At 34.4% G+C, this 24662-nt stretch overlaps 1 protein-coding gene across 2 annotated transcripts in view; it reads right to left on the bottom strand.

Annotated features, from left to right (window-relative positions):
- Positions 1–997: 997 nt before the first annotated feature.
- SMCHD1 (structural maintenance of chromosomes flexible hinge domain containing 1) overlaps positions 998–24662 on the bottom strand; it is a 66019-nt gene continuing 42354 nt past the window's right edge. For both annotated transcript variants that reach the window (XM_005517233.3, XM_014257383.2), the window contains 18 exons: positions 23249–23328; positions 21672–21829; positions 19831–19946; positions 19322–19383; positions 17275–17362; positions 16738–16869; positions 15390–15539; positions 11872–11998; positions 11583–11702; positions 10173–10258; positions 9012–9134; positions 8612–8802; positions 7728–7837; positions 6388–6458; positions 5356–5527; positions 3223–3381; positions 2399–2522; positions 998–1417 (listed from right to left, as the gene is read on the bottom strand). In XM_005517233.3, coding sequence (XP_005517290.2) covers positions 1315–1417; positions 2399–2522; positions 3223–3381; positions 5356–5527; positions 6388–6458; positions 7728–7837; positions 8612–8802; positions 9012–9134; positions 10173–10258; positions 11583–11702; positions 11872–11998; positions 15390–15539; positions 16738–16869; positions 17275–17362; positions 19322–19383; positions 19831–19946; positions 21672–21829; positions 23249–23328 — 2172 coding nt within the window. In that variant the 3' untranslated portion in view covers positions 998–1314. The remainder of the gene's footprint in view (positions 1418–2398; positions 2523–3222; positions 3382–5355; positions 5528–6387; positions 6459–7727; positions 7838–8611; positions 8803–9011; positions 9135–10172; positions 10259–11582; positions 11703–11871; positions 11999–15389; positions 15540–16737; positions 16870–17274; positions 17363–19321; positions 19384–19830; positions 19947–21671; positions 21830–23248; positions 23329–24662) is intronic.

The following is a 24662-nucleotide window of genomic DNA, read 5'->3' as shown; positions in this document are numbered from 1 at the left end:
GAGATACATCACATGACGCTAGTAGTGCCTACACTGACTACCAAAGGCAAGAGATGAATTCCAAAAGGAAACATTTCTGCTCAAATATATATTTAATCCAGTAAGATTCAAGGTTATCCAGAGGGTGGAGGCTGACGCTAGCCAGATATCATAATTAAAATAAATGCATTTAAAAGAAGTACTATCAAGTAATTTGGTTTGGTGGGACAAATTATTACATAGCAAACCCTTCATGATGGCTGCCTGATTCAAGTCTTGGTGTCTAAATTTAGAGAGAAAGATGAGGAAAAAGGGGTGAGGTAGGACTAGCTTAGTTTCTTGCTGGTGTTTAATATGTTATACTTAAATATATATTAATTTTCTTTAAGAGTAGGACTATTTCATGATTAACCCATCTTTAAAACAAGAAGCTCTGGAAAACTTTCAAGCACAAGTTGCACTGCTTTATTTCTCCTTAATTTGGAGAAATTTAATTTTATTAAAACTGTTAAAGAGATGTGCACCAGTGATCTGCATTTTAAAACTTCTAGCAGAAGGCTACCATGTCTTTTTAAGTTTAAAATCCTTTTTCAAAAAAAGGAGTTCATATATAAAATGCATGTTGCTGAGAGTACAGATCAGCAGATCTGGTGTCAACACTCACCCCTAGGCAGAAATTCTTTGAGGCAGATGTGACGTCCACACCCCTGAACACTCTCTCCTACGTTATTCACAGGGCTTCAACTAATAGTTTTATACTTTTCCAGTTAGCTTCCTACTCTTGCCCTCCCCTTTCTTTCAATCAAGTCTGTTTCCAGCTGCTTGCTCTGACCCTGGCTGAAATTTTACCTTTAATCATGCTTGTTATGTTTCTGCTCTGTTCGTCACTAAAAACTTTGCGATGCAGATCACTAAAGGTGACCTTGGACTATCTTCCTCAAGACAGCCTGGGATGCTTTTAAAATTAAAATCTCATTTCATGACACAATCTATTCAACACAAGTGGTTGCAATGTCAGTACTTTGTACAGAAGCAGTTTTATTGAAAAGATCATTTTTTTCATAAATAAAAAAGAATATATTTTAAACTTCTTTTTCACACACGAACATAAAAACTCTGAAAGCTTTTAGAAATGAAAATTAACTATACAAAAATTGGGCTATCAATGTTAAATACTTAAACTTTTGTTCCTACTAACTGAAATACATTTATACCTTCTATCAGTATAAAAATCTTCAGAGTAATGGTAATACCACATGAGTATTTCCTTTAACTGAATGTATTCACATTTTCAATACACAGCTTTTCCCAGCAAATCTCCAGCAAATGATCAGTCTATGCCTTTCTTTTTCGTGGAGTTCCATTAAGTTCTGAAGGGGCCATTTGCAGCACTTGCTGTTGCTGCTGGTGTGCAGAAGAGAAGATCCATTCTTCTGAGCTAAACAAAACATAGCACAGTGGCTTATAAACAAAGCGTTTCTTTTATATATATATGTATAGTATGTAGGATAGAGCTCCTGCAAGTATCAACAATATAAACCCCATATTTGTACACAGCTTCTTAGTATTGTATTTATTTTGTTAAAATGAAGAACATCATCAGGCTAATATTAGATAGTTTAACTACATAACCACTTTAGTTCTATATGTAGATAAGAATTAAAAAACTAACAAGTATAAAAAATAGAGACATAGTAATATAGTGAACACTTGTTCTGAGATTCACAGAATACTACTGTGTAAGATTTAAATAATCTTAGAAAAATGACCATAGTTCAGCAAAGACAATGATAGTTTATAGTCATGAGGAGAGAGATGAGAAATGGCAAAGTCAGTTACATGTCACCTTAAAGATATAGATTTCCTAAATTTTTGTGTATGTGTGTTCAAATGCTCAGCAATGCAAAGGGACTGAGAACAGATACATGGGTAAAGAGATAACTGTGTTAAACACTTTTCCACCAGCTCACCTCTTAAGCTACTTAAGACAGCTACTTAGAAAAAATATGTAAGAATGATTCTATTCCATAAGAATAATTATTTCTGTGTTCACCTATCCAGTATTTGACAGCAGACCTTAAAAGAGTTTACAGACCAAGCCATCTCAAATAGTTCTGCATGTAACAGTGTGGAATATATCACAAAATATGGGGAATGTGATGCACAAAGATGCCAATCAATCAGTTCATAAAGAGAAGCAGAATTAGAATTAGTAAGCAAATCTTTATATGAGGCTTAAATAGAAGCAGAAACTTTAACGAAATTAAAAACTATCTTGAAAATCAGCTTTATGCAAACTCTATTATTTGTTGTTTATTGGATACAAATATGAATTTTTAAAAAAAAATCCAGAATAAACTAGTTTTTGTTTTAAATTCAGATTCTGGGAAAATAATGACTAGATTCAGAAAATACTTACCTATACAATTTTTTCGCTGTATCTCTTCGCATTCTTTTGGGAGGAATGGGAGTGTCAGATATATCTAACATTATAGGCTGAAGTAATGATTCAGCACCTTTATCTGATAAAGCAGGAGTCATACCTATGAAAAAGTTGGAAGTAAGAATCAATAACGGAAAAATTAAACCTGCTGGTTATAAATGGGCTCAATAACAATAGAGTTAAACCTTTGAAGTAAGACTTTGGAAATGTCATAAATTTTATGGTTACCTTATCTCTGAAACAGAGTTCAAAGATGACAGTTAAAACTATTTGCTTTTTTTATAACTGTTGCAGAGTAAATGTTGTTTTTTTAAATATTATTTGATATTGATATAAAAAATGTTTTTAACTCAGGCAATCCTTGCAGACTTTGGGGTGTTTCTTTTTATAGTACAATGTTTTGATTGCGTTTCCTTAGCAAAAGCAATTCAGCTCTTTACTACACAGTTATTTCAAAAAGCATGCCAATGTTCTGTAGCACGGGGCCAGCCACACTAATAGTTACATAATCCCTTATTAGTGAGATTATAGTTTCATGTTCACAAGACATAGACTGACCACATTCTTATTATCTGAACATAATACAGGACAGTGCTGCTCTAGGCAATACCCACAGCATCATACTACTACATACAGTTTTTCTATTCTTTCCTTAATATGTGACATCTCTAAGCTATTAATTAATGTGAACAATTTTCATTCATAGTTGGAACTTCTTATTTTCTAAGAGCAGAATACATCTGGTTGCAGTTAACTGTTCTCCTCTTATAGGACACCAAAATTATAATACAATAACATACCCAATTTTTGTTTTACTAGCTTGAGGCTTTTCTCTTGTTCAGCAAGTTCCCGTTTTTTCTTTTGCATTTCTGGAGTGTTCAGTGACTGCAAATGCAAATCAAGGTCCTTATTCACATTATCAAGTTTAATCACTGCTGCACGGTATTGCTGAAGAAGATCTAATTGAGGAATAAAATGATAAGCCACAAAACAATAAGTAAATGACCATTTTGATTTGGAATGCTACCAATACAACCTAGGCAATGTATAAATCCACAAGAAAACATATATTTCAAAAACACTTCTCAAGAACAATCCAACCTTATAGTGGATTGATGGCTGTTCCTAAAATGACTACAAAAAAAAAAACATATCCAATATTTTGACTCCTCTTTTCTTTTTGAGTCCATATCTTAGATGACAGTGAAGTACTGCAAGCTCTGAAAATTATGTGGGAAACTGGTATCATTGTACACATCTTGTTACCTGTGTGCTCCAAGTGAAATTCTCTACCTCTAATGACATTCATTAGGTGCTTGTAGCATATTGTGTTTCCAGTGCTACAAAGCAGAAGCTTGTATTACTGACTTGAATTGTATTCCACCTTGTGGACCAAGTGAACATTTACTGAGTTTCACTGTGTCCCACTATGGAAATTTAATCAAGCAGACTCAGACAAACAAAGGGTTTTTTGTTGACAATCCTTTTTCCTCTTTAAACATATGAGACAAAAATTTTTTCCACATCCAGGCACTGAATAAATATGTCAAGTAATAAAGGAGGGGTTCAAGCACGTTAGCCTGGATTCATTCATTTTACTTTGAGGTGAGTATGAGGCATCTTGCACAAAACTTAACTAACACTAAATGACCTTAAGTTTGCCATGGGGTGAAAGCTCTCAGAGAGCTGTTGCAGACTGACAAAAGGCACTGCAAATTCTTAGTACAGCTTATTTTACAAGTACCTTGCCAGTGTAATAACAGATTAAGAAACTTTTATCCTACAAACATTGAAAAAGGGCATGTCAGAAGTAATGCTAAGTGTAAAATTAAGTTCAAAACAAGCCCTGCATAATGAGATGCTGTCCTTTAAATGGAATTTTACTATGATTTTCCTTTAAATGTCTAGTATCTAAAGTGAAATTAAAACATGCTCTTTTCTTCGACATCATTGCTCCAGTACTAAATTATAGAAAATTCCAATGTAATTTGTATTGGGTAATAATTGAGTTCAACAACTGAAAACTGTTGAAAATTGAATTTCTGATAGACAGAAAGTGTGCTAAATCCAGTGTATTTCAGTCTGACTGACATGCTTACTGTGTTTTTCCTACACATAATATATTTTTACTGAAATGTTGAGAAAAGGTCTTTTTAGTCCCTATTTTTTTCCTTACTCAATTGGTCAGTACTAAGTAGTTTGCTCATATATATGGCTACTTTGGTAGGTACCTGTGCTCTCTCCCCACACCTCTTCATTGCACTGTCATGGATAGCCTTCATGTCCTTTTTTTTTAAATTAAGTATTTAAGAACAATCTTGTTTGTAAGACTTTTCAGTGTTTTACCCATCAGTCAGGTCAGTTGTTACATGTCAGAAACTGCATCTTCCAGTTTAATTTCTAACCTTTATTCTGAAATGAAGAATCCAAGCATATAAAGAAATAGAAGTGATCCCACAGGAAACAGGGTAGCTTATGAGATATTCTCTCTTAAGAACAGGAACTTTTTTGCTACTGTTTCATAGAGCTCACTTGCACATAAGATGGTGATTACTTTGATTATGGTGTTTCCAGAGTAGAAAAACCTAAAACTTGTATAAACCTATAACTTGTTTTTCAGTGACACTGGGATTCAACCAGCTCAAGCTTGTCATGCTGCTGTTCAATGCTGATTATTGCTGCTTATACTCCTTTCATAAGACTAAGAAAAAAGGGGATTATCTCATTATTATTATTTTTTTTCAGGAAATGTAATAGCTATAAAGCTTTCAAGAAAAGGCAAATTTATAAACAGAACACTGTACAGCTTCTACTTCTTAAAATAACTTTAAAATAATTGAAGTTTTCCTTTCTGTATTACATCAGAGAATAAAAAACATAGACAAGCAATATAATTTTCTAAGTTTTGTAATTTTATGACTTCACTAACCCACCTATCTGTCCAGAGAAAGTAGAGTAAAGTTTAGGCATTGGTGCTCCAAATACCATTCCTCTGAGTTTGTCCATTGGAGGAGCTTTATTCTGCAGGCCTCCAAATTTTCCATTGCTGCGAATCCTGTCTCCTTCCCTAGTCAGCAAGGTAGGGCAGTGTGTAATTTTTACAACCTGCGTACATATAAAAATTGATAATAAATAAGTAACTCCACAGAAGATCTAAGTTTTTAGCAATGCTGTTGTGAACCTTTACATTTTTCAATTGCAATGCAACTTTGTTCCCTAATGAAAACATTTTATGAAATTATGTTGTAACTCTGCTTTCACACAATAGAATGCGTATATTAAAGCTAAGGAGTATTGTCAATAATTACAAAGACCAGTATTTTTGGGTGTGTGTTCTCACATTTTACCACAACTCTGAAGGCAAAACTTAGATCTATACCTAGAAAAAGCTGATTATCAACATGTATTAGGAAGCAGTGACAATCAGTACAGTTCTACGTTCTTATGCTCAATCATAATTTTGATTCTAGCAAACTCATAAACTGAAAGGAAAAGTGCTCAGTGTCAGGAATTCCTCAGAGACTCTTGCCTGCTAGAACACATACCATTAAACCTATATAAAACGCGTCCCAAAGAGATGTAGTTAAGTTTCACATCAAGTTGCTATCAAGTGGACCTGAGATTTCATCATGTGTCTTAGGCTCCTGTGTTTTATTACACATAGAGTGACTAGGAAAGTACAGAAGAACTTGTGTTTAACACTAACAGCAAAACTGAAGACGCTTATCTTTAGAAACGCGGTCCCGTGTGCCATGGCAACATTCACATAATGGAATTTGTTGCATGGAGGTAATTTTGTCAGTGCCAATAATAGAGATTTCATTCACTGTTAAGTGCTTTGAGACCCACAGACAAGTAAACAGACAGCTAACACAGCATTAAACTTGGCAATTACTCTGTTTTTAATGTATTAAATATGTGGCTCTGAAATATATCATAAAATTTAAAGAAAAATTTAAACATACCTCTTTTCTGTAGTGGTTGGCAGCATCCAAGTTATCTATTATGATAGTATCACCCAAGAGCATACCAAACACTGAAAAATATAAATTTTTGAACTATGAAATTTCTCTGGAGCAAAATAACTTGAGTTTTGAAAAGTCAATTCTGAGGCATCATTATTACATTTTTCTAAGATAAGTGCAAGGGAAATAGCATGTAAATAATTTTTGTTTCCATAAAATTCTTTTGTGGTTGAGATGGATATGCAATCTTCTGCTTTCATCAGAAAATCCATAAAGAAAAAAAATGGTATGTTTAATTGCCTTTTGGCATAATTGAGTGTATTTTCCAATAAAATACTCTCTTGACACGTTATATTTATCAAGATACACATAATAAAATCCCAAATCTCATGAAATTATATAAATGATAACTTTTAAAAAATCTTCCTGGAAAGTTGAATTTTGTTCTCAGTTTCTTAATATGTTTCTTCATATTCAATGGTTTATCAAAGAAAAAAAACATTCACAGGCCAATGAGCCAACTGAGCTTAAGACTTTCCTGCCAATAAAAGTCTGTTCTGTACAAAATCTAACAATGTAGTCATGCATGAGATACATCAAGCAATGTGGTTTTTCATTTTCCACAATGGACATGAAGAAGAATTTATAGTTAAAAGTCTGTCAATATGTAACTTTCTGAAAATGCACAGGATTAAAAATTGGTCTTTATTAACAGTAGAGAGGAATACTTCAACAGTGGGAAGTCATGAAATAAACTGCAAAACTTACTGAAGTAACTATAGACTCCAAGGAGCAGATAGAGTGAGAGGATGATAGTTTCCTAAACTGAAATCTATATAAAAATTGAAAGATTTCTTACAACTGTTTAAGCATAACATACACAGTCATGTACAGTTCAGTCTGCATGTACTTAAATCCATGGATTACACATTTCTGAGAGGAACAGAACTGGAAACAAAGCCTAACAAAAGGAGTAACTTCTGTAATGTTAGATTATAAAATTAATCTTGTAATGGTCAGTTCCTGCTCTAAAGAGCTTGGGAATAAGATAATGCTGCAGGAATTTAAAAAAGAAAAAACCTGCCATACATCTAAGTAGAGAAAATGGAACTAAGACAACAAGCAGAAGAAAGTGGTCATTGTTGAAATTTTCACAACTTTTGTTTAAAAATAATTAATGCTAACGTCCTCTTACTTTTACAATAGAGCTCAGGAGGAATGTACACTGGTATTTGCAAATGTATCAGTGAAGATTATTGAAGGGATTATAATTTGTGATGTTTCCATATTTCATTTTTTAAAAGAAAGAAGTTATTAATGATTCCAGTCTTATCATTTACCTGTTTGACAATGCTCTATGTTATCTGGAAATGTTAACAGATCTCTGGCAAATACAGGATTTCCAATAGGTCTGAAGAAGGTTCTTCCATTTCTCAAGTGAGGTAAAGGTCTGGTTAAAGAAAGGGGAGGGTGAGGGAGAAGAAAAGAAGAAAGCAATTTGTCCTTATTCTAGTCAGGAATCTCCAACTGAATTGAATGCATCTTAACACTTCCACATTAGGTAAATGATCCCACTATTATCTGAAATGCCAGTTATATTTAAGATGTTTTAGTAAAACACTGATTTGTTATAAAACATTATTTCCAACAAATTCATATGCCAAAAACTTTTATGGAAAAGTTTTAATGCACTGTATTATGAAAACTGAGAATTTGAATATTATAAATACATTTATACATCAGATCTTTTCTAAAGGGCATTCTTATTATATCAGAAGTCATCTTCATAAGCAAATTATTTTCAAGAGCAGAAATGCTGTGTTTTTCTTTATTTTTCAGGCAACTGAAATACAAAATGAATTCCTATTACTACAGATGATTTTAGGAATGTATTCTGAAACTGGGTTTTTGAAAGTTGTATTCTGATTACAAGCACTATAATTCTTTAAAATAAATTCCTGCTCTAGAAAACATGTAGACATGAAGAAAAAACAAGATTGTCTTATTTTTTAGTAGAAACACCTTATTAAATAAAGAACATCACACAGAATAAAGCTGAGATTTCAGCTAACGCTTCTAAGTGACATTACTGTTGCTATAATAATGAACCTAGAAATTTTATACTTCGAATCTTTAATTGAAGTTTAAAAAACAAATTAGACAAGGAAAAAGAGTTGAAGAAGTATTTAATACAAATGAAGAACTTCCATTGTATTTTCTCTACCTGCTCCAATCTGGAAGTGTCTTCTTGAAAATAGAATCAAGGGGTAGCACTTGTTGTCGACCTTGAGTTTCATCGAAGATAGAACGAGCAGCTTCTGTGGTCAATGTGACTACACAGTCCATGTCACTTGCCAGGTGCCAAGAGATAACTTTTGCTGCTTCATTATCCTCTATTTGAGCTAAATGCGCGATCTGTACCACAGAAATTACCACAGTAAAAACAGAAACCAAGACCACATCCCCTTTTCATAGCAATCACAATAATCCTGCAACTTCAGACAGACATTTAATACCCCCATTGATGCCTCTGTTAGAGTAGCTGGTCATTGGATAATTTTTCATTGCTACAGTTTTCTGGAACCAGCAGTACTCATTAGAAGGCTCCCTGAGAGAAAACTCACCTTGCCTAGAACATCCTGGTTGCCTTTTGGATAGTTTGGGAGGGTACAAGTTCTCCTTGGCTGCTTCATTACTCCTTCTTGTTCTAACATCTTTTTTTTAAGAAGAGAATCCACATACTGAATCTGAGAATGAAAATTTAAAATTAGCAAGCATGTACCAAGCATGTACATGCTCAGCATGTATTGAGCAGCAGAAGTAGTTATCTGTCATCAATCAACTTTCTAAAAATAAATATTCAATAACCTGAAACAGGCTTTTAATGTATAAGGGACTACTGTGCACAATACCAGAGAAGAGCAAAGGGAAACCTCAATGCAATTGTGACCAAACTTTTTAATTTCTCCTTTTTTTCCTTTAAGGACTTCAAGGAGCATTTCACAAAAAACTATCAGTGCTTAATTAGAAACAAAAGTGAAGGAAGTTTAAAACAGCAGGAAAGGACACTCATGAATGTACAAAAAGAAACCATTTCAGGAGACAAGGTCCAAGTTTGAAAAATTTAGCCAGCAGGGGGAACTTCAGTACTGTGACTGCAATTTAATTCCACTGATTTGTGATTAATGACTATAACTTGGTCTTATTTGATCTAATGGTAATTGTTTACATAGGTAATTGTTTATATAGTAGGTTTTTCCCCCCAAATGTTGGTAGCTTGAAAGCCTTTAAACAGTTTCTTTTAAATATAATTGGATCTTTAAGGGAAATTAGCATTGGGTACATTGCTCTGAATACTTTCAAACTTATTTTTACATGAACTTTGGCGGCAAAATATGCAATTCTCTGATTCTCTGAAAAAAAAGTCTTTTTCTTTGGCCTACTTATGCCAGAATACATCCAATATATATTGACCAGCCTCCAAAAACCTGCTGTAACATCTAGCAGTACCAGTAACACTGGTAACTTTAGCAGAAACATGACCAGGATATAAAAGAGAAGGTTTTTATTAGTTCTTTAGCAGTTTTTTAAAAGAACTTCACAGTAACAGAAAAATAAAAAAAAATAAAAAAAAAATCCTAAGTGTGACATCAATCCACAAATTTTCCTACAGTTTAAATTTTCATTGTTTTGGTAACAGGTGTGATTCGGCAATATTAGTATTGATATATTATTGATATCAATTTTAGAGATGTTAATGGAGTTTAGTAAGAAAAAAGTCATACTGTGTTTGCCTGTGGTAATTCAATTTGGTGCTTTTTCAGTTCATTCTTCAGGAAAGCTTCTCTTGTTTCAGCTTCTTTAACCTGACCTGAAACAAAATCAGAAGAGAGTGAAGAAATGATAAAAAGCAATGGAACATTTACAGAATTTCTTAAAACTTTTCAGAATTATGCTAGCTGCAACCGACTCGATCTACTTAATTTCAGCACAGAATATCAGAATTTTCCCACAAAGATCTTTTGTCTAGTTTCTAAACAACTTCAGCAGATGCCACGACTTTAGCTTCAAGAAGCAAAGGGGCCTAGACCTTATATCAGTCTGAAAACATCAGCTGGTTTTAGTTTTCAACCTCAGTTATCATTGTAAATGGTTCTCCAACAGGAGAAATGACAAGACAGAAGAGAAGAGGGGTGGCTAGCACTACTTTCTTTGCCTGTTATGGGACACCACTTTCTGGACACTTTTTCCTCAGCTCTAATATCTGAACTAATTTCAAAAACAAACAGGTAAGTTGCTTTCTACCCTCTATTCAAAATGTGTTTATATCTGAAAATTTTACTTAAGCATAAAGTAAGCACATAGAGTACATAAATGCTGCACTGTAACTTACTTTTACAGACTTGCATGTGCGAAACAAAAATGTTATCCCTTTCACACTGGAATTCAGGATTTCCCACTCATAATGGAAATATGCAGTATTAAAATTACAAGAAACAGCAGCATTTTCTATGTCAGTCTGCTTAATTTACACTTGGTGATTGTTTAAAATAAAAATTCAAAATGCAATTATTAAAACAAACCTTTTAATCAACAGGCAGAATGACTCAAACAGGGAAAAAAAAACAAACAAAGGAAACATTTCCTTCATTTCTCACATTCCCATAAACCAGTGCCCTCACACTACTCTGTAGTTTAACAGAACTTCATTAAAGATTACATTCGTTAAAGAACATAAACAATAACACAACACTTCTGAATAATGTACACAGGGTCAAACATGAGGGGGAAGAGTAACATTTTGAAAACATAAGACTAACTTTTTACAAGAGGATGATCTATAGCTCATTATCCTCAAATTGTTTTTAGGCAACTGTTGAATTTCCAGATGTATGAGCATGCAAAGATGGGTGTAAAAGGCAGTCATGGATAAAAAGAACACCAACTTCAATATTTCTTATCTCCTTTTGATAATTCTGGCATAAGACATTCTACCTCTAATCAAGACCCTTTATAGGTCTGCATGTACCTACATGCAAGTAATTAGATGCTTCCCTGCCAGATATACACCCCTTCTGCTACCCTCTAATTACTATCTCATGATTTCAATCTTGATTTTTCTCCCCTACTCAAAAAATCGTTATGACAGAAGTTTAATTCACAGAAAAATTATTTACATATTTGATTGAACTTACATTTAATTTCAGCTATGAGCTGATTTGTAGTATCAAACATCTTTCTGTAAAGATCTATGGACTTAGATAACTGGTCTTTCTCCCTGGTCAGTGTTGCCATCAGCTGCTGCTTCTTGGAATCTACAGAAATAAGCACATACACCTTTAGAAGAAAATACAGTAACATACTTAATTGGTTTAAGCATTAGCAAAAATCTATTTAATTATTATGTAGTTCTGAAAACTTATTATGCATCTAAAAATAGCCGATTCTACAGAAAAGCAAGTATTTTAGAGCAGTGAAACATACCATTGTAAAACATAAATGAGAGACAGTATGGTTCCAAACGTTTTTTCAAAGCTGGCAGATGTGGTTCAAAGATAAGAATATATTCAGTGCTATCTCTTCCAGGACTGTCTTCAGCCAGCACTAAATTCTATGAAAATAAACAAACAAATGTAAATTTATGCCCATGCTTAGAATTACACACAAAACAAACATTCTTCAAATACTAAATCTTTTAAGTTACATAACACATGATTACTACATTTTAAGAATTACTACAATTTTAAGTATTGGCTTGGAAATGCCTTTTATAACAATTAAACAAAATACAAAGATGAAGCTCTTTTATTATTTTAGAATTAAGATTGTAACTTTACCTGTTTAAAAAGTCTTATTATTTTTGCTATATATTTTATTTCAGAGACATATGCTCAGAAAAAATATCTTCTGCACTGTCTCATAAGCAAGATATCCTCAGGTATACTTCATTCAGTATGTGAAATGTAAACAGATCATTAAAAAGGAAGACCCAACGCATAAACACAGAAGGGAAAACAAGCTATTCCCAGTGCTTAGTTAAAATTACTGCTGTTACTATGGAAGCAGACAGCAGATCCCAAATGAATGAACATTATATGTCCAAACATTACCATAAACATCTAATTTCTTATCAGTTCCTTATTGAAAAGACATACAAAATCCTTCACTTTTCTTTATAAACTTGAGAAATACTATAAAACCATAAAGGTAAACATAAATAAAATTAGTAAAGGTAATATCTAAATGTGCTGTTACTTTGGGAAAGGTATCATGCATAAAATGAATAATGCTTATAATAAAACTCATACTGTTTCCACCTTTAACATGTAGAAATTGCTACTCAACTGGCCAAATCAAGAGAGAGGTGGTTGCAGCCTAAAAGAAGAGATAGATATATAACCTTCAAAGATAGTCTTCATGGCTTTCAAAAATATTGCAGCTACATATTTTATCAGGAGAAGTCTGTAGTGGAAATATCTTTTCCTTAGAAAATATATGCTAACCAAAATCTAAACATTTTTCTTCATTAAACAAGTTTAGTATTCCTGTACTTGCGATTACGTGTAAACATGTCAGATTATCACTTTCATTATTCGTGGTAATTGCACACAACTGTCTTTATAAACAAGATGGAACAATTTTAAAATACTTGAAGAACACAAGAATGTCCCTTCCCCTCCCCATTACAAGTCACATGAAAAGGACAGTACATCACAATCAACAAATCCTTTCTACATGGGTTTTGCGAGTAGTCTGAAATCAGTGAAATCAGTATAAGCCAGATGCCTGAAAACTGCCTGAAGAGGGGAAGAAATACTGGGTTCACTGAAATGCAATTAGTCCCCATGAATGACTAGGGAACACAAGTTACTGTCAAAAGCAGCAGGATCTCTTTAGATCATAGTAACAAAAAGGAAGAAGCATGCAAAACCCCCCACCTCCCACCAAACCAGGAATATCTAAGTAGAAAAAAATTCCCATCTGCTTACAAAAAAGGAAAAGAAATGGAGGCAGGGGGGGAAGGACAAAACAAGCCAAACAAACAACCTCCCCAAACACCACAAAACTCCACACACTCCCCTTTCCATTACATAGGTTAGTTTGGTTACTGATGGAAGACTGGAGAATTTAGGTAACAATTATGCAACAGCAGGTTACTACTATGTGGAGATAAACAACAAAAAAAAATATTTCTGCATTAGCAAGGAGTCTTAGAAATTATCCAGTAATTTTATCTGAACTGTCACAGGCTGTATATGGGGTTATTATTAGCCATATAAAGGTGTTCAATTTACACTTTGTTACCACAGGTATAAATGCAATGTTTTCAGAATGTTTTGTTAGACCAGTGGTTTTAGCTGATCCTTTCACTATACTTTTGCATCTTTTCTTAAACCCACCTGACTGGGGAAAAATGTGTTCACAAACCAGTTAATTTATTACTCCTGAAACATGGTAGGGAAACCAGAGAAACCCAAGAGTGTACTTTAAATCAATCAGTATATTAGTTTTATGTGATACCTCTATTCAAGTCTCTGCATTTTATTTTATTAGCTTGTTTTTCATACATATTTTGTCACTTTTCTGTATGGATTAGAGTAGACCAGAATTCGGCATATTAATAACACCTGGCCATGTTAACTAGATGTTTCTGTCCTTGACTATTATTGACAGAGAATGGCTTACGCTGTGTCATTCAGTTTCACATATGTAGCTCCAAAAAAGCAGTCATGTACTGAATAAAATGTATTATGAAGAAGTTTCTATGTAGGATCTGTAGATTTTAGGATTCTACTGGAGTCTCATGGCGATTTCCAAGATGTATTTGGAGAATTTGTTTTGATTGCTATGCAGTGTCTATCTCCACTTGGCACACACAGATGCTGGTCTGTCATAAAGCTGCTTCCAAAGAGCAAGTTAGAAAAGGTGGCTGAGAAAATGTCCTTAAAAAGTTGGATACTCCTTTAGTACATCTTCTAACTAGAAGAATTCTGTAGATGTCACACTTTTAAAATATATCTTAACCAAATGAAGTAGGGATATAATTTTGCTCTGCCATTCTTATATGATATTTCAAGTTGAAAATAAAAATCAACTGTTTCACCACAGAAATACTATTGACTGACATTCTCTGTAGGCTTTTAAGAGGGAGATTGTGACAGTTCCACTGAGAAGAAACTCCACATTCAGCTGGATTTTCTTAGGTGTGTTTTAAACAGTTCCTGGTTTTATGCATGTGCACATTTTACATTGAGTCTTTGTATCATATTTAATAGCACTTGTGACTGATACAACTTACAGATTTTCAAATTCAATCTGTATTTGTTGAAGAAAAAGTGACTGCGGTAATGTGACTACAGTATGCAGTACTTTCAGAGTATGCATGATGCCAGAGATTCAAAACAAAATAAAGAAAGCATTTTTAAAAGCCAAGTGCATTAATGAGTGAAACAAAGTATAAAGAGAAATGATAATTTCATCTTCTTCAAATGAGTGTAGGATGTCTTTCTACAAAGTATATATAGGCCCACTACTTAGACAAAATGTAAAGAGAGCCTGGCAAAATTTAATTATAAATATATGAAGAAGTCAGTCTAAATGATCTTCAGATATTTCAGTGTGAGTGTATTATAAATAAAAATGTAAAATACCAGTAATATTAATGGTTTAACTACAAATTGGTTAATTCTCATGTGAAATTCAAATGAAGAAAATATTTTCCTGGACCTTCTTCAATGTCCTGGTCCCTAGCTGGAAGTACCTGTACACTTCCCTCACTTGGCAAGGATAAACAGTTTAAAGAATGTTCTTCCTTCAGGTTTTCTGAAAATCAGCAACCAAACAGAGAAGAACTTATTTATCTACTTATTTCTAAGGTAAAGCTACAGTATAAACTAAATCTCCAGAGAATACAATGAGGTGTAAGATAACTTTAGAACTGCAGGAAAATAAGCCTCATTAGACACACTGTCCATGGAGCTGTGTATTTCAGTCATACTTACAATTTCAGCTGATCCACTCTCCAGTGGAAACTCTACTGTACTGACTTTTCCCTGAAACTGCGGGATCTCTTTATCTTCTTCATTGGGGCTTTTAATTTTTGCTATTATTCTGCCATCTAGATCAAGTCCAGTGTGGTTGTTGTATTCATCCTGTAAGTAAAAAAAGAAATCAAAGTTTGTTTGGGACTGAACTAAATAATCCATTTCTATACTGCACTGAATTTACATGGCAAGGTGCTAGCAGTCTCTGCTGAGTCTCTGCATGGCCAGTGCTCCAACTGATCAACTGCAGGGACAGCTGAACCCCACAGCCAAAATGGTGTTTCTTTGTATTTAAGAATGGGCAAAAATGCACAGGCAGGTGAGAAGGGGGGGTGGGGTGTGTGGAAAAGAAAACAGCAGAGGGTGAGAGAAGGAACAGTGCAAGGGGGTGTTCCAGGGACCAGAGCAGAAATACCCCTGCAGCTCACAGGGAAACTACACTGGAGCAGGTACTTTCCTGCAGCCCGTGAAGGACCATGGTGGAGCAGACACCCGCATGAAAGCCCATGGAGGACCCCATGCTAAACCAGGTTAATAATTCCTGGACTGCAGCCTGTGGCAAGGGCTCACACTGGAGCAGTTCATTAAGGACTGTGGCCCATGAAGGGACCCACACCAGAACAGGGAAACTGTGAGGAAAAAGCACTGGAAGGAAAGAGTTGAGGAGCTGTTATGGGTTGACTGTGACCCCCATTTCCCATCCCCCTGTACTGCCTGGGGAAGGACATAGGGATCTGGAACAAAGCTGAACCTAGGAAAGGGTGGGGAAGGTGGTGGTCTTTAGTTTTTTGCTCTTTGTTTCTTATTACATGAATCTTTTTTAACAGGTGATTAAATTAAATTACTTTTCCACAAGCTGAGTCTGCTTTGCTATTGTGGTAGCTGGTAAGTGATTTCCTTTTAAACCCTGTGAACACTCAAAGTTCAAGAGACCTTATTTTTTGTAATATAAGATTTCTAAGAGAAACTGTCCTTAGGAAGAAGAATCACGGAGAAAAACATCTGCTGTACACATAAATATTTTTCCACTAGAATCTATTCTTGAAGCAATTTTTTCGTGTGGCAACAAGACACATGGATTTCAACTGAGATATCTGACAGCAAGGACCAAACATTTCAGTTTTGGTCATCTGTATGTAAATGAAACAAGATGGACCTGTCATATGCTGAAAAATCACTGATTAACATTTTTTTAATGAAGTGAATCTGCAAAGAAACAATAGCAATGCCTTACAGCAAAATTCAACATAGTTTTAGCAGTCTTCTGTATTTCCCTAATTATGATTTTATATGCAAGTATAGTTACCATTAAATGGAGGTATAAATCCTTGACCAGTGTACGGCTGGTAAGAGCTCGAACATTGGAAACTGCTGGAGTAGCTGGTAAAGAATCAGGTAACAAGCGTACAGGGTCATTAGGTACAACTTCAACTATAATCTAGCAGAAAAAGGAGGAAGAATAAAATAAAACAAAATAAAATAAAGATTAATATAATTAACTGCAAATCACATGCACACTAGGGTTGCTCAAAAAAAACACTGAAACAAATGTATGTGAAATTTATGGACAGACCTGCAATAAATTAGCACAACCATAAAGCAGTTCTGCTAGGTTTCAAATTATGCACCTCTGTAATACCATCAAATTGTTTAGAGAAGTTAATGAAAATAAATTTTGATAACCAACAGTTTGAAATCAGTAACTATAGAAAATAAAAATATAATTTTCTTCAAAACTTGTGAAAGTATTTGCATTCTAAACCTACAAAGTATCGTAACATTTCACCCAAATGATTCTGTATTATGTGTTCTTAGCTACCTACAATTAATTATAGATTCAAACCTGTTCGCTGTTGAGCATATTTGTCTTATCCATTGCAAAGGAAAATTGGATAATGTAAGTGCCCACTCTCTCTGGAACCACTTTATCTCTAAAAAAAACAAAAGTAAAACCCATGCAAACATGAGTCAATACTGAAGTCACAAGTGTCTAAGTATGCAAGCAACCTCTGAGTAATCCTTCAAACTAGTTAGAAAGCCCTACTAAGGCATAATACTCCTCCTTCAGCAAGAAGGCCATCAAAGTTACTTGAAAATTAGAGTAAGGCGTCTGGAAGCTTGAATGAGCAAAGTCTCCTCCAAGAGTTTGTTTCTTCTATATGACAGAAAGTTTGTCATGGCCCTATTGTTCAGAAATCAGCAAGTCTACATCATTTCATTTCTTATTCAGACTTTTCATAAAGCTACCGGAACAAAACATAGACATGTCTTGATCTGGAACAACCATTTCTCTCCAAATTTAATAAAATTTTCATAAAATCAGAGTAGTCAATTCCTTCCTTAGATTGTACAAAGTTGGGTAACCTGGACCACTGGTCAAGACTGAGTATAGTGAGAGAGAAAAAAAGTTTTTATTCTACCTAACAGCATTCCAGAGTGTAGACTACTAGCAAAGGACCCTTACCATCAAAATACAAAGAAAAGCCCAGACACCTGAAGTTCTGCTGCTATAATTTCACCCACCAAGGCCACATGGCATCCAGGGGATCTTTGCAGAGTTTAGCAAGGGATAGCAGGAACTTACAAATGCTTACAAACTTTTGAGGAGATGCAAACAGCCAAAATTCAGGTTTTTTTTGAAGGATGACATGTGGCACTCTTGAATGGATTAATGAAATTCTTGTTTTCAATGTACACCATTTTAACTGTTTTGTCAATATTAAGTAATTTATTTCTTCTGATTTTGTTTGGGAAGGAGTAATATTCAAGATTCCCTGGAATGCCTAATTTGGAAAAATCAAAATCCCAAAGCTTTAATATTTTTCTAGAACAGGCCATGATTTTTCCTTTTTTAGATTTCACATACAGAAGTAACAATTCTTTTCTGCATTTTATCTACCTTAAGATTGACAGTAGCATCTGCCTTGTCAGGATACATTAAAACACTAATTAGTAAATAATCAGCTAAGAATCTCATGTCTGGACAGACACAGGCTTTAGAAAAAGAAATGACACAATTGCTATGGAAGTTTTTATATACTGGCAATAAACAGATGAAAACCATCTGAGAGTGTGCCACAAACACAAAAACCTAAGAGAAAGTCACTTGGTAGATGTGATGCCACAGACACCAGTAGTAACAAGTAAAACATACTTTACTACAAGGTCTGCTAATGGGTAGTGTCTACTCTCCTTTCAAATTTTTCAATAAGGATGGGAGTTTTAAGTTTGGACGTTTGTGGACTACTAGTAAACTACAGGCACCTATGTCAAGAAAAGCCCACCCCCAGGAGGCAAAAGCTTGAATCAACAGCTAGTACCATAACTATTTAACTAATCCTATAGATTGTCTTCTAGAAATAGATGTAGAAAGATTGTGGCAGTTAGGCACCATCTTATGACGAGCTCTAGTTCTGCCACTGTTCATCTAAGACACTATTTCTGAATAAGTAGCCCAAGGAACAACTACTAAACTGACAGGACCAAGGTCATGATGCACAGATAGAGAAGTAGTAAAAAAAGAATTCAGTCTGCTTTGTCCAACCTGCAATTCTACAGTAGTTGAAGCAATATTGAAAAGAATTAAAGAATGTTACCATATAAGTTACAAGCTGATAATGTAGTTCCACTATTGCTAGCATTTCTCAGAATGTATTCTAATACATCATCTTAGACTCTTTTCTTCTCTACTCTCAGATTATACAAATGTCAAAAGTATCTAGGAAAGAATTCGGTCTTCATCTCAATGCATCTTGCTAGTATCTTTCACCTTTTCCATATCATTCTAATTCTGATGGACTGTTATTATCAAAACAAACTTCTTTCTATTTCAAACTATGCATTTTGTATAGTAAGTTCCATGAGTAATTATAGAATAAATGCTATTATACCTGAAGTAGAAGAAGCCATCTTCCTTGTCATCCTTCACTTTACTACAGCTGAATGTTGTAACCTGTAAAGAATGATGCAAAAAATTTAATACAATGTACTGAAAGTACTTGTAACATGCTACCAAGACTTGATGATTTGCAGTACTGATAGCCCACAATGAGTCAATGAGACTGCCTATATTTTAGATACAAATTTCATGATCTTAATTCTCAGTCTTTTCTTTGCAAAATTTAATGTGGTTACTTCTAGTACTCTCCATGCTTGTGAGTTAACTTCTGCAGAATAGTAACATTTTTGTCACTACTGTAGTATTGATGCTTGACCAGTCTGATAATTTGTAACAGGACAGATGCTGATAAACACACAGGGTTGATCTGTAATATTTGTTACTTAAAGTCCAGAACAGGATGTGGATCTAAGTCAAATGAAACACAGCTTCTACTATAAGTATGTTTGTCCTATGCTGGAATTTTTATACCCATTTTGAAAATACATTTTGGTGACTTACATCAATTGGTGTCCTAACCCGGCTGCTCTGTGCTTCCCACATTTTCATAGAAATCCGTGCTGGATTAATATTTTTAATAATGGTGTCATCTTCAGAAAGAACACTAACCATAAAATCTGTAGGATGAAAAACATAGTTTTGAAGATTATTTTTATTCAGAATTAAGAAGCTCAAACTTCATGAATTTCTGTGTCTCCCTCATACTTAAGAGAAAATAAACTTACAAAACAAGCACATAAAAAAGAGCCAAAACCATTTAGAATTTCAAACCAGATATGAGAAACCTTCTCTCCTTATCACTGTAATTAGACCAGGTAATAATCCTTAGGGAAAAAACAAACACCTACTTTATCCAATGACAGCTTTAAAAAAAAAAAAAAATCCTAAAATTTCAAGCCTGCCTTTCTCAGTTTATCATTCTTATCAAAACCTCATGCCAGGCTGTTTCTTGCTTTCATGATGAGTAACATTAGGTAGTTAAGTAGGTGTTTTCTTCCTTCAAGGACAGGAAATCCAAATCCCCCTCCTCCTTCACAAGCACTTTAGCCATTGAACTTTGGATAGAAAGGTACGGAAGCTGTAAAAAGACTGTACCAACATCACAAGCATTTTCCCAAGCAATCAGACTCTGAATCTGAAGCTGAGTTTGGCAACTTCTTATGGACTAGGGTGACACAGTTCTGTTAGAAATAGGCTATAGGGAGACATTTCACTGTTGACTGGTTCTACAGTCAAAATACCTACCACTTTATATCCCAATATGAAAAATTCCACTTTACGCGTATATCACATAGAAAGTGCAGTAATCTGAAGGAAATACAATCCAAACTAGAACAAAGCTACCCTTCTTCAAGTTCAAAATGTGAACAAAGCACATGGATTTAATGCATGTAAATGAACTTGCACTGCTCATGCAGGACTGAATTTTGTACTTTAAGGAAGGAAGCTTTGATGTGCATGAAAAATTCAGGCATGACCCCCTCCAAGATTACAGTGCCTGCCCTTGGGTATACCTGAGATTACCAGTAAATCAAATAATTAGGATGTCAGTATTTTATTTATTTAGAAGGCTGTTAATACCAAATTTATTATCTAATTTTATTTAAAAAATTATTGTTATATATACTATGTAGATTATATTGCCTGGAAGAAGCTGTTTAATTATCTTCTTAAATCAAAACCTGGTTGATTTACACTGCACACCACATTTGAAAAATGTCTGTTTAGCAGGGGGAAGTAGATGATCTTTACAGGCCCCTTCCGACCCAAAACAGTCTGTCATTCTATGATTCCTTTAGGCAAAACTAAAATACCTTGTGAATTTAATCAAGGTCATAACACTGTATGGAGTTTTTTAAAAAACAGCAACCTCCCACCATAAAAATGTTGGCTGATAAGTTAGGACAGTCAAAAAACAAACCCTTTTGTGAGAGAATACAGCAAGAGAAAAGAATATTTTGATTACTGATTACTTTTTGGTTTGTCTTGGCTCACAGTCGGCCTAGAATTTCATAGCTACTTCCTTTGTTAATATTCCACTGAAAGAGATCAGGGAAAACATACATGAATGAGCTCAGATCGTATTTTCATAAGACAGAAAAGAGATTCTGTAGTTTTACCATTTATAGATGGATAAGAGGAGAAATTTGGAACAAATAAATAAGTGGTCTTTTGAAATGCTTTCCAAAGATGATCTACAGATCTCTTCTGTCCAAGTGTTACATCTCAGACACAGCTGTTAGAAAGAACTAAGAAAACAGAGTAGAAAAAGCAAAAAAATACAGTAGGCAATTCACTAAAAGCTTGAGTCATTGGTTTCCACCAAAGATCCATATACTTACCAGGGAAGGTACTTCCTGCTGGAAAAGAAGGACTTTTGTCATATTTGACATTCAAGCAAACAGGTTTCTCAGGATCAGGCAGGACATTTATTGTGATTACAAGACAATCCAATACGGTCTTGTTGTATGAGGCTTTAAGCTGTAAAATGTGCTCTCCCCTGCAATATACAGAAATCATAAAAACAGATGTAAAAACTCTTCTGAAAAGACAATTTTCAACAGGCTTCAAGTCTGAATAATGTACATGAAAGCATGCTAAACAATATCTAGTAATGTAGCAGTAAAGAGAAGAAAAAAATGGAACTGTTAATGCAATATTAGACAAGTCACGAGTTTAATTTATTCTTACAATATTAACTTAATTAAGTTTGTGTTAATACTTCATTATTTTGATCATGTTTCATTGCCTGTAAGACACTAGCAACTACAGCTTCAAATAGCAGAAGACAGTAAAGCAGGAAGCAATCAAAATGGTGAGGAGTATTCTGCTTTGAAAAAAGTTTCCAAAGAGTGAATCTGAGTACCATTCACAGCTAGCAAAGTACACTGAAAGTATATAATGTCTTCAATGCTATCGAATAACTTATTTTCTTTACAGTATTAAGAACTTAAATTTCAAGTTTTCAAACGTAACTGGGAATAATAGTATTTAACTGTATAGAGACTGCACTCTCCTGTCAGTTTTGATTATGCTGTAAATAGTATGATGTCACACCTGTTTCTAACCTCCAGTAACAAACTGATAATTAATATTAATCATCCTTCTACCAAGTCACAGGCATTATAAACACACTACTGAGTACCATCAACAGCATTTAATACAATTTTCTTCCAAGAGTATTATGGGTCAAATCCTCCATATTTGAATGCAAAGAACAAGCACTTATTGCTAGCTTCAAAATAACCTAAAGCCAACCCTGTCCTGTCTTGCTCAGAAAATTCAGGGATATGGGGAGTAGATTGCAGAACTGTGACTATGAGTAGGATACAGAAATGATGAATTTGAAAAGCCATATGGAACATAAATGTGTAAAGGAACCTACACATGAAGTGAGCATGAAGAAGCACAACATGAAGAAGCAGGAGCCACAGGACACACATCTGCTGGAAATGAGACTTCAGCAGTTCAATTGCAGATAGGAAAAATGAAATATATATGTATTTAAAATTCCTTTGGACTCTCTACCTAATCCTTTAAAACAATGTCTAGCACAGAGAAAGTGGGATTTAAACCCTCCTAGAATGTGTTCCTACTTTAAAAGCATAGTGTCTGCCACCTAAAGACTATACATTTCAAAACTTTAAAGTGGTTTAAAATACCACTTGCACTTGGTGCAGGTTGACAATAATAAGATGAGGTTTACCATCACCAGAAAAAAATAGGATTCAGAAAATTACAGCAGCAACTTCTCAGTAGATCAAAGAAGCAGCTACTGAATTTTATTTAGTTAAGCACTTAATTTTCTAGAACTTACTATCTGTCCATCCACCTGCATATGAATAACCAATGTTTGATCTTGGCTCTAGATTAATACTTGGTACTACTTTATGAAATGCATCTGGTTTTCACAACTTACCTAGGTGCGTGAATACTAAAAACTCCCAGGTTAGCCCTACCAGTGTCATCCGTTTTATGTTGCTGGTTTGAAGGAACAAGCTGTCAAAAAAAAAAAGATAAATTCTTTCAATGATACAGAATCAGTATTAAGTCTTAGGATAAAAAGTTTATCTCATTTGCCTACATACTGTCTGTTGATTCGAGCTACAGTTAAATTTTTGCACTGTAAATTAGGGAAAGATACTGTTATGAAGACAATATTAAGGAAGAGGTTTCAAATTCTCTGCCAGTTTTTAAAAGCAATCACTTCATCTGAATTAGCATATTTTTCTTCATTAATATGTTCTAATATTTTATAAACGTTATTTTTTAAATTGCTACTGATGCTATCAGATCATCCATAGCAGATGTTAATCTGAATGTATTTTCAGATCCAAGAATCTTCTACAAACTATTTAGTGCCTGTTACAGTACTCCGGTTCTCATTTAGCTTTAGATCTGTAAGATAAAGGAGTACAGAAATGCATGCTACATTGTATCAAGCTTTGGAGACTTAGAGGGTGGAATATGAAATATAGAGAACAGCTTATTTGAGAATTTCAGTTCCCAAAATCTTCTCATTTATTTTGGGAGACTCTGCATAGAACCTATTGGAAATGCCAAGCCAGAGCATGCTGTAATAAACACTTTACAACAATGATCCACCTTGGCTTTCAGAACACTTTCTCCTGGCCACATCCCACTAAGATAAAGAACCTGTGGACTCTAAGACATGCTGCTGGTGCTCCCTGGGAGAAGGCATAAAATCTGAAAAGATGCAGCATGCCACCACAACATCTATTTGACCAGGCAGCATACCCACACAGTGCTACTGCCAAGTTTGCGTCTTCTCTCGAGAACATAACTAGAACCCACAGTGAACTTCGGTTGACACCATAAAGGTAGTAGTTGGGGAAAAGAAAAAAAATCCCCAAACTGTGAGGCTGGCTTCTAAGACAAGACAGTAAAAAAATACAGAAGAAGAATGTTCAAGATATCAAGAAATCTACTTCAAAATATCCAATAAAAAAAAGTAATAATAGCATAGTTAAGTTGGGCAAAAGCTAAGGTTGTGGCACAGCTCTAGAGAAGTGAGGAAAAGAAGGTTCTTGGTTGTTGTGTATTCTGAGAAAACTGAGGAACACAAATGCACAGCAAGGAGGAACAAAAACAGAACAGGACCAGCCCTGAATGAAAAAATGTTATGTCCAGAGGTGGATGAATATATCCTGATAATAAATATAGTCAATATAACAGTCTCTTTACTGATAGGCAGGACTATTTGACAGCTTGACTGACCTTTTTCTGTTCAAAAAAACAGGAATAAAAATTTTAATGAATGGTCTGTCAAAGTATTCTGTTAAAGTCCTTTGTACAGACCAATGTGAAAACCA

The sequence above is a fragment of the Pseudopodoces humilis genome, chromosome 1 (assembly GCF_049639895.1).
Source record: "Pseudopodoces humilis isolate 2021_Gansu_Grassland_sample_001 chromosome 1, ASM4963989v1, whole genome shotgun sequence".
NCBI lineage: Eukaryota > Metazoa > Chordata > Aves > Passeriformes > Paridae > Pseudopodoces > Pseudopodoces humilis.
The sequence above is the reverse complement of the archived record's forward strand: the minus strand, read 5'-3'. Positions and strand labels throughout refer to the sequence as shown.